This window comes from Crocuta crocuta, unplaced genomic scaffold (genome assembly GCF_008692635.1).
Source record: "Crocuta crocuta isolate KB4526 unplaced genomic scaffold, BGI_CrCroc_1.0 scaffold31, whole genome shotgun sequence".
In the NCBI taxonomy this organism is placed as follows: domain Eukaryota; kingdom Metazoa; phylum Chordata; class Mammalia; order Carnivora; family Hyaenidae; genus Crocuta; species Crocuta crocuta.
The window spans coordinates 12,977,288-12,988,166 of NW_027528362.1; the positions used below are offsets into that span (position 1 = coordinate 12,977,288).

General features: G+C 49.3%; 1 protein-coding gene across 2 annotated transcripts; it reads left to right on the top strand.

Annotated features, from left to right (window-relative positions):
* The first annotated feature begins 4,508 nt into the window (after positions 1-4,508).
* ING1 (inhibitor of growth family member 1) lies at positions 4,509-10,318 on the top strand. Of its 2 annotated transcripts, none has more exons than XM_077753911.1 (2): positions 4,509-4,665; positions 9,373-10,318. In XM_077753911.1, exons 1-2 carry the CDS (start codon positions 4,524-4,526, stop codon positions 10,074-10,076), a joined length of 846 nt encoding a protein of 281 aa, XP_077610037.1. In that variant the 5' UTR covers positions 4,509-4,523; the 3' UTR covers positions 10,077-10,318. The 2 variants fall into 2 exon arrangements, with proteins under 2 accessions (XP_077610037.1, XP_077610038.1); XM_077753912.1 differs by lacking the exon at positions 4,509-4,665 and adding an exon at positions 6,134-6,695.
* The last annotated feature ends 561 nt before the right edge of the window (positions 10,319-10,879 follow it).

The window sequence follows — 10,879 nt, forward strand, 5'->3', positions numbered from 1 at the left end:
CGGGGAAGAGTGCGCGCGGCCGGGGCGCGGCGCCGGAGGAGGGAGGGGGAGGCTCTCCTTCGCGTCCGGAGGTGGGGGTCCCTTCTCCTTGGAGCCCGTCGTGCGGGGGGCGGGTGCCCACCTCCTGCCCCTGCGCCTGAGGCCGCTGCCGGCCGGAGTTCACCGCGCGGGCGCCCGCCTCGGCTCCTTGCGGGTTCAGGAGCACATCTCGCCCCCACGCACGCACTACCCAAGTCTGCACCCCAACACAGCACATCTGCACCCCAACACAGCACGTTTGTGCCCCAGCGCACACACAGCACATCAGCCCCCCAACGCAGAACGTCTGCACCCCGACACAGCATACTCATACCCCAACACGCACACAGCACGTCCCCACTTAACAGCACAAGGCACACTTGCACCCCAAGACAGCACTCTGTCTCCGGATGCAAGACCGAAGCTTGGAAACCACCCCATTGATCAAGTGCGAGTAGTGGCAAGTGTCTACTTGGGATTCATTAGGGTTAAACATTCTGTATCATTTCCTCTCGGGAACAAAAACAACCTGAATTGCGGTTTCAGTGGGACTTTTTAAAAGCGGATTGACTTGAAGTTACTTTCACGTTATCTTGACAAAAATGCACCTACTGATATCTTGCAAAACAATGTCTCAAAAAAGAAAGAAAGAAATCCCCTTTGTTTTTACATTCCTCAAAACCGCACAGAGGTCTCTCGGTTGTTTTTTGTTTGGTTGGTTGGTTGGTTTTTGTTTCTTTATTTTGGTCATTCAGTTGAAAGGTTAATGCTTAAACAGAGACAAAATGGTGCGTTCCTTATTTTTTTTTTTCTTTCAAGATCCCTGGAGTCCAATTCTGCAATTCTGCTTCAAGCTAAATTGTAGTCTAATGTAAACTCTGTTCCAGCGCATGATGCTGAAGTGTTAGACCCAGTGGTGGAGAATTAGGAGACCTAACCCTCAGTGCTGAGCACAGGCTCTCTGACTACTCAAAGTTGCACTGGCGCAGTGTCCCTCCCTTACTGTCTGCATCCCTATCGAGGTTATTTTGTAACTGTCTCTTATTTCCAGTACAATGTGTATACTTTTCTCTCGAATACTTGAGATCGTAAGTTCTTTTGAACTCACTCACCGTAAGCAGACTAAATTCAGAAAAGGGCTGCTGAATTACCTGTGATGAAATCCACCTGTTGTGCATGTGGGAGGAAATCTGGGCAGTAAAATATCTGGTAGAGAAAGCTCTGCTCCAGATATTAGATGTGCCGGTAAAATAAGAAAATGAACAAAAGGCAATCTGTGACAACACACAGGATTCAAGGCACAGGCCAGAAGTTTTGAAAGCAGATTTAGTAACACCGAAGACCAAATCCTGCACATGAATCGGGATGACTGGCGTGTCTGAATTGGCCATAGGAAATTCATAACTTTTCAGTTAACAATGGTATCTTCTGTCTTCAGAAAACCGGTCGTGTGATATGCTCAGCCGTAATTGGCAGCAATTCTTTTTCTGAAGTCTTTTGTAAATCATCAAACTATAATAAACATAACCATCTACTTAATGATATAGAATAATTAAAATATGATGAATTATGAGTAATTAAAATATGGCTCCTTTTGCAGGTCGAATATTGAGGTAAAATAAAAATGACGGGAAGATTTATTGGCGAATGTATTCCTGAAAAGAATCCTGTTAATTTTTTTTTTCATTTTATTTATTTTAATATAATTTATTGTCAAATTGGTTTCCATACAACACCCACTGCTCATCCCAACAAATGCCCTCCTCCATGCCCATCACCCACTTTCTCCTCACCCTTACCCCCATCAACCCTCAGTTTGTTCTTAGGATTTAAGAGTCTCTTATGGTTTGCCTCCCTCCCTCCCTCTCCGTAACTTTTTTTTCGTTTTTTCTTTTCTTTTTTTCCCTTCTTCAAGAAGCCTGTTAATTTGAAGGGCCACCTCCCCAGTCTGGGTCAGAAGAAAAAGGCATATTAGAATTAATGATTTTAGGGGCACCTGCGTGGCTCAGCCGGTTAAGCGTCCTGCTCTTGATTTGATCTCATGGTTCATGGGTTTGGGCTTTGCACTGACGGTGTGGAGGCTGCTTGGGATTCTCTCTCTCACCCTCTCTCTCTCTCTGCCCTTCTCCTGCTTGCTTGCTTTCTTTTTCTCTCTCTCAAAAAAAATAATAATAATGATTTCAAAGTATCTTGAATGCCATTTTCTAGTCCTTAATGACAACAACCAAAAATGTAGTTCCCAGTAATACCTTCGCTTTCACGGCCAAGTCTTGCAAATCCTAAGTAGGGTAGATAAGGTAGCATAGTGTTTAAGGTATTTCAAGTTTGAAAGAAATGTGTTAGCATTTATTTTTTAAGCACCTCAAAACAAAACAACAAAATTGTATGTTCACTTCTTTTTTTCTCCCACGAGTCTGAGCATCACCAGTTAAACTAGAAATGTAATTCAGAAAAAAAATTAATATCCATCTTTGCAATACACTCCAAAGAGCAGAACTAAAACAAACAGGGTTCTTCAATGTATCTTCAAAATTATTTTTCCTTAGTCGTATATTTATTAAAATGCACGATCATAGTTACCTTTTAGCTATCGGTCTTCTAACCATGTTCAGAAAACTGTTAAGTCATTGTTATGTATTTTTAAAGACTTTATAAAGCTAATAAAATATTTTCTGACTTTGTAGTCCACAGGTAAACTGTCTTACAGAATGTAAGCTCCTTATTCACTGCCATGTCCCCAGGGCCCGAGCGGGAGCTAGCACCTGGTTGGCACTCATGAAATATATATATATTTTTTAATGTTTTATTTCTAGGAGAGAGAGAGAGACAGCGTGAGCAGGGGAGGGTCAGAGAGAGAGGGAGTCACAGACTGAAACAGGCTCCAGGCTCTGAGCTGGCAGTCAGCACAGAGCCCGACGCGGGGCTCGAACCCACGAACGGCGAGATCATGACCTAAGCGAAAGTCGGACGCTTAACCGACAAAGCCACCCAGGCGCCCCTCATGAAATATTTCTTATTGAATGATTAAGATAACCTTTTGTTTCTGTGTCTGTGAAGACCATGAAAACATGAAAGGAATCATTAGTCAGATGATATCGTGATTTTTGAAAAAGATAACCTAGTTCAGGGGCGCCTGGATGGCTCTGTCCGACTCAACGGTTCTTGAGTTTGAGTCTGGCGACCGACTTTGCGCTGAGAGCTCAGAGCCTGGAATCTGCTTTGGATTCTGTGTCTCCCTCTCTCTGCCCTCCCTCCCCTCTCTCAAAAATAAATAAACACTAAAAAAAATTTTTTTAAGATAACCTAGCTCAAACTGGAAAAAAATTTTTTTTGAAGATAACCTAGTTCAAATTGGCTTATCTTTGGAAGGAGTAAATTATTTCTAAACTTTATTCTTAAATTCAAACACTTCTGATTCTAGAGCCAATAAATGCAAGGATTTACTATATACTAGTTTTAAATTATCTATACGGTCTTGGAGAAAAAGTTATTTTTTTATTAATTCTTTTTCTTCATCTTTGTATAGTATCTCTATTCCATATACCGTTTCCATTGCCACATAATGTCACAGTATTCAAGTCCTTTCGTGCAGACTAGTGACTAATACATTTTGTTGTATAAAATGAAATGAAACTTCATCGTTTGCTTTAAACTGAGCCAAGACTGAAAGACGTGTGAATCCATAAGAAAAATAACCATTTTCCGAAATATCAAAGCGAACATTCTTTCGATGAGGGGGAAGGATGCTGGGGTTTAAGAGTGAAGATCCACTGTATTTACCGCAAAGTGTTACGTTATTCGTCGCTTATCGCCGCAACAACGTTGGAAGAGAACCATCCATTTTAAAGACAAAACAGCTCAATTTCACCTCATTTGCTCTACAGACATCCCTCTCACCAAATACCCTACGATCGCTGGAATGAGCACCACCGGATAACAACCTGTTTTATAAAAGTGGGTTGATCTGAAATATTACTGGCTTACACACAGTAATTTTATTTTTATTTTTTACTTCAAGATTTCATTTTTAAGTAATCTCTACACCCAATTTGGGGCTGGAACTCACAGCCCGGAGATCAAGAGTCGCAGGCTCCACGGGCTGAGCCAGCCAGGCGCCCCGACATACAGTAACTTAAAAATCGCCAACGACCTGGGTCCTGACGACGCGCCTCGCCGGTCACTCCGAGTCCGCACAGCAGTGGAGCGCCCCGGCGCGGAGTCTGCGGAGGAGCACGCCGTGGGCCCCAGGGCACCTGCTTCGCCCCCACGGACCGGGGGCAGGCGGCGCGGGCGGGTGCAGGGTCAGAGGCCACGACAGGACACCCCGCCCCCCCGGGGGAAGGANAGAGGCCGTGGGGGGAGGGGAGAGGCCGAGATGGCAAGGGGAGCGGGTCCCGGACGCTTGCCCCGCCCCGGTTTGAGTGGCCTTTCGAGTGAGAACGGCTTCCAGGGCACATTCGGGAGGGGGTCGGGATCGCCCGCCCTCTGCGGGAGCCTGGCTCCGAATGCAGCTCCCCTCTTGGGCCCCTTTGTCTCCAAGCCGCTCGGCAGTGGGCTCCGGCCGGCAACACAAAGGGAAAGCGGTGAGGACCGCGCAGGCGCGCGAGCCGCTGAGGTTGCTGGGAGCGGTGGTCCGGCCGCCTAATGGTAGGTCTCCTCCCTCCGGGGCCGGCGGCCTCCCTGGCCGTGCAAGTGCGCATGCGCCATCACTTCCGCCCTGCACGGCCCGCCCTCTCCGTCGGTCCCCTGCCGGACGCGGTTTCTCGTAGTAAGAGCCTGGGAGGGGTTATCTTCACTCGTCCCGCCTCTCCTTCGTTTTGATTGGGCCACCGAGGAAGGGCGGCGAGCGGATTGGGTCTCGGTGTTGCCAGTCTGTCTCGGGCCTTACTTATGCCCGGCTGCGCGGCTGGGCCCTGGAGAGTGAGGGGCTGGGTGTGGGTGGGGAGGTGGCCGCCCCAGCGAGCGATGGCCTCGGCGGCAGTGCTACCGCGGCTGAGTCGGTTCCGACCNGGGTCCCCGGCTCAGCTCGCCATCCCCGGAGCCACCCCCACCCAGTCCCGAATCTGAGTGTTATATAAAGTCCGGGGTCGGCACTCCGCGCGGTGTGGCCCCGACCGCCTCCGCCCCCGCGCAGCCCCCCGGGCCTTCCGTGGAGCTGGACACCCAGCGAGGGCCGCCGTGCAGGGGGCGGCGCAGCCGGGTGTAGTTCGCTGAGGGCAGGGGCTTTATTCCGGGCGTGCGGTGGGGAAGGGGAGGGGAGGAAAGGGAGGCTGGGTCGAGGAAGTCGCCCATCTGTGCCCGGGGGGCGCGGGCGAAGATGGTGTGTTTGCAGAGGAACCTGGCAGGGAGAGGACCTGTGGGTCGCTCTCTGCAGCCCCGGCTGCCCGGAGCCCCGGAGAGCGGAGGAGGGTTCGTGTCCGCTGGGAATCGTTGGCTGTTGGGGAAACTTTCCTGCCGGGTCGGGCACGGCGGTGGGGGCTGTGGATGGGACGCGGATCGTCACTCGGAGTTTACTAATGTTTACAGGGCTGCGCAGCAGGGAAACGGAAGCGCGGGGGGAGGTGGGAGGCAGCCGCACGCCCCGAGGCGCAGCAGGCACCCCCGCGGGGATGGCGCCCCTGCGCTCTCCAGCCAAGGATTCGCTCCGCAGCGACTTTTATAGGGGCCTTATTAGCATATTGCGAACGTCCCGCTTTGGCCTCCTTGTGATTGGTCTTGGCGTCCCCCATGGAATGTCCTTATCCATCCGCTGCTGAGCTATTGGTTGCTGCGCCGGAGGGGGGTGGGCATTGCGCAGTGACTGGCACGGGTCTCTGTTTCCGCTGCTTTTTTTCTTCAGAGGGGCGGGGAGGGGGAGNGGGATTGGTCACTGGCGCTACTGGGGCGGGCCGTGTTCATTGATCCTGTGCTGTGATTGGAGCCCCGTTTGGCCTCCGCCCTACGGCCCGGCGATACCCACAGGCGGTGGCTCTCGGGGCGGGGCGCGGCGCCCGCTAACCGCCTCCTCATTGGCTGGTGGCCCGGCCCCGCCCCCGTCCCCCAGGGGCCCGAGCCTTGCCACTTCCGGCCGCGGGGCGATGGCTGCGCCCGGGGTCCGGGGCGGCGGGGGAGGGAGCCCGGGTCTCCCTGCCCAGGCCTGCCGCTGGCTCAGGGCCGCGGGGAGCGGGGAGAGCGTGAGGGGACCGGGGGCGGCGGCTCGGCGCAGAGATCAAAGGGGGGCGACGTCCGTACCGTCCGTTAGCACCTGTAGGAAGTTTCAAGAGGGCCGTGTTTGTCCGTGAGCCGTCCTAGCGTCCCCTCAGAGTTACTTTGTTGCTGCTTCGGGACCGGGTGCCTCCAGCGGAGCCCGCGGGCAGCCAGGGCCGCCGCGTGAGCTGTCGGTAACGGTCACCCCTCGCTCGGGGACCCCGCTGTGCATGTGGGGGTGTGCCCGTCCGCGGGGACCCCGGGGCCCGTCCGCCGGGACACTGGGGCTCTTCGTTCGAAGGGCTTGTGTTGCAGCCCAGACTTGCTTAGTTTGCATCAACCGGAGATTACGTCGTAAAGATGGATTATAGTTTACCAAGTTTAAATGTTATTTGAAGTTGTGCTTGGTTTTGTTATTTTTCATGTATTTTTAAAATACCCACCCCTCAATGGAAGTCAGCTTCGTAAAGAACATCAGTGCAACCTTTTAGGTAAAGTTAAACTACGTTTCTGATATTTGGCCAGATCGCATTAAGTTTCGCTGCCATCTCATTTAATCCTTAAGTTCTTTCCGCGGTACCACTGCTCTCCTGTGAGGATGCTGGCGTGGAGCGTTTGCAGAAGGAAGGTCAGCGGCAGTTTGAGCTGATGGAGCGGAAGAAGCTCCCGAAGGTGCCTTGGCAGGGCGCCTGCGCAGTTAGAGCTGGCGGTGGTCTTGTTACAGTGTGTACTCAGCGGCTTTGCAGATTGAGTGCTGTGCTTGGAGAATCTCAGAAATAAGCCATTGTGTAGGGGACAGAATGACTTCTTGGTAATTTTGTGATGTGATTTTTGTTACTTTCCCACACTTGAAGCCTCCCAGGGATAGAAGTTTGCTTGTGATGTAAAAGAAGCTGTGCGGTACTGAATTTAATATTTGCAATATGATAAAATTGTTCTCTCTTCTGTGAAAGGCTAACATTGTCTTTAGAAATCTGGTTACTCGAGGGACACCTGAGTGGCTTAGTTGGTTAAGCATCTGACTCTGGATTTTGGCTCAAGTCATCATCTCAAGGTTCGTGAGTTCAAGCCCTGTAGAGGGCTCAGCGCTGACAGTGTGGAGCGTGCTTGGGATTCTTTCTCTGCCTCTCCCCCGCTTTCTTTCAAAATAAACTTTAAAAAAATTGGTTACTTGATTAAACCAGTTAATAGTTTCGTAATGTGCAATCAATTTAAAAATAAATTGCAGAAACTCATATATTAAAATCCATGAACTAGAACTTAGATACGTTGAGCCCTTTCATTTTCAGAATTACTCTAAGATACTACAAGACTATGGCATTCCTTCGTTTTGGTGGCAGATAGTCTGTGTTTATCCAGGAAGTATCTTCAGAGCTCTCTTTTTTGTTTATTTATTTTTGAGAGAGAGAAAGAACACAAGCAAGGGAGGAGCAGAGAGAATCCTCAGCAGACTCCACACTGTCGGTGTCAGCGCAAAGCCTGACTTAGACCTTGAACTCCTGATCCTTGAGATCATGACCTGAGCTGAAATCCAGAGTATGATAATTAACTGATGCAGGCCCCCAGGCACCCCAGAATACTTATATTCTGCTTTGGTGTTGACCTAAGTTTTTGTGTTTATTTCAGTGTTAGGTTTATGCCTTATAACTATTTGAAGGTAAGATCTGGAACCAGTACAGGTTACATTTTATACATCCCCCCCCCCCAACACATACTTCCTAGTTGGAGAGTAGAATTGCCTTATTTTAAGGGACTACAGAGGGTATCAGAAAAAAATTTGGATAGTATATATTTATTTTTTACTAATCTCTGCACCCATCGTGGGGCTGGAATTCACAACCCCGAGAGAGCCAGAGTTGCATGTTCTTCTGACTAAGCCAGCCAGGTGCCCCTGATTCTACATAGATTTGTTACTGTTTGGGGAAAATTACTCTGGGAATTTCTATTTGTATTTCAGGAAGCTTTTGGCAAGAATAGTTACTTTCTTCATTTCAATCAAGTTAAGTTTACAACTTTGATTTCTTGGGAAATTGCCTAATTACATTTCCCAAGTTACTTTTCCCAGTCATACACACTGTCTGTACAAAGTTTTGGGGCTTTTTGCTTGTTTGTTTTTAAGATTTTAAGTAATCTCTACACCCAATGTGAGGCTTGAACTCGCAACCCTAAAATCAAGAGTCACATGCTCTATAGACTGAGCCAGCCAGGTATCCCCTGTACAAGGTTTAAATATAGCCCTGAGGGTTTTTTGGTTTTGGTAATGTTTTAAATACTGTTGGGTTTTATAGATACGAATGTGTATGGTTTTACACAGTAAATGTATAAGCAAAATCTGACACCATTGTTTCAAAGCAAAGTTAGGTTGTCGGGCTTATCGTGACAAACCATTTTAGTAAATACAGAGGAATAATGTGGTAGCAGGAGAAAGACAGGGCCGATAAACTGAGGCTCTGGGTCACGGAGTTTATATACGTTCTCTAATAGGGTATTTTAGACATCGATACATGAAAATAAAGGAAAGGGGCGCCTGGGTAGCTCAGTCAGTTAGGCCTCCGACTTCAGCTCAGGTCATGATCTCACAGTCTGTGAGTTGGAACCGCCTACATCAGGCTCTGTGCTTGACAGCTCAGGGCCTGGAGTCTGCTTTGGATTCTGTCTGTCTCCCTCTCTCTCTGCCCTCCCCTCCCACTCTGTCTCTCTTTCTCAATAAACTTAAAAAAAATTAAACAAAGGAAATACAGGTGTTTAAGTTAGAAGAATATTTGAATAAAAAGCAATGGAAATATGGGACAAATCATTAGTTTTATAGAAAATAAAAGTTTGGGTACCAGCACTTCACCTAAATTTAAATTTTCCCCGAAGTTGCCCATTTCGAGAGCAGTGTTACCCATGCTTCTGAGTGCGCAGAGCCCCCTGGGGAGCTTTGAGTGGCGCCTTGCTGAACGGGAACCCTGTTGGCATTTGTATTTAGTTCCAGGGATTTTTTTCAGTAGAGAAAAACAGTGTCGGCTTGAAAGGCAGCCTGTAGGGTATAGGATTTTCATCCTAGAAAATCTCGCATCAGTCATGTCTGTCCTTTGACATTACTTTCTCCTAGACTAGAGGATTAAATAAGAGGTTTGGTAGTGTCGGCTAGAGTGGGTGTAATGCTTATTTTTCCCTTTACAGAAATCCTCAAGGAGCTGGACGAGTATTATGAGAAATTTAAGCGCGAGACTGACGGCGTCCAGAAGCGGAGAGTGCTGCACTGCATTCAGAGGGCCCTGATTCGGAGCCAGGAGCTGGGCGACGAGAAAATCCAGATCGTGAGTCAGATGGTGGAGCTGGTGGAGAACCGGACCAGGCAGGTGGACAGTCACGTGGAGCTCTTCGAGGCCCATCAGGAAGTCAACGACCCCACCGGCCACAGTGGCAAGGCCGGCCAGGATAAGGCCAAGAGCGAGACAATCACGCAGGCAGAAAAGACCAATAACAAGCGGTCCCGGCGACAGCGCAACAACGAGAACCGAGAGAACGCGGCGAATCATCACGACCACGATGACCTCACCTCGGGGACACCCAAGGAGAAGAAAGCAAAGGCCTCCAAGAAGAAGAAACGCTCCAAGGCCAAAGCCGAGAGGGAGGCGTCCCCCGCAGACCTTCCCATCGACCCGAATGAGCCCACGTACTGTCTGTGCAATCAGGTCTCCTATGGAGAAATGATCGGCTGTGACAATGACGAGTGCCCCATCGAGTGGTTCCACTTCTCCTGCGTGGGGCTGAACCACAAACCAAAGGGCAAGTGGTACTGTCCCAAGTGTCGAGGTGAGAACGAGAAGACCATGGACAAAGCCCTGGAGAAGTCCAGAAAGGAGCGGGCTTACAACAGGTAGTTGGCGGGGCACATCCGCGGCGAGGAGCCCGAGAGGCCAGTGTATTTATTCCACCACCGCGCGCTGAGGCGCGAGACTGTCCCGTGTGTATTTTTAAAGGACGTTAGGAAAGCAGCCGTTCCTTCTGTCGGGGTGGCCGGCAGCCTCTGCCTCTTGTTTTCAGTGCTACACACGTGTAACGAGGGTGGTCTGTGGATCAACATTTTAGAAACTACAAATATAGGTTTGAATTAAACACTCAAGTGAGTCTCAGACTGATTTGTTTTTTTCATTTCTGTCTTTGTTTCGCTGGGGCGGGGGTGGCCCAGAAGCAGTCTGACGCGGTAAATGGGGAAGGAGATTTCACGTAGCTGCTATTTTAATAAAACTAATGTCATCGCTTCGTGAGCACGTTTAAAAAAACTGGCCGAACTGCTAAGAGTTAGAGCCCATAGCAAGTCTGTTTCTTGCTCTAATAATGTCTATCCATTTAACAACTCAACATAAAGGTTTAAAATGTGGAGATTATTTTTTAGAAAAGGAAATGCTTAAGTTTGACCTGGCAGATATTTTATGTACTGGCCTGTTCCCCAAATGGCCACTTTTTAAGTGATTGGGCATACTTTTTATGAAACCGCCCGGAAGTGGTCGGGTCGTGGAAGTTCACGTCACGCTGTTGCCATCGCGCACCGCAGTGCGGCCATGTTTCCTTTACAAATGGCGCATAAGTGTACGTTTCCAAGCGTACTTGCACTTGCCTCGTGATCAGATGCCCCCGTAGGACTAAGGTGTGCTTCCTGTGTGCGCATGAGAACTGTACACCT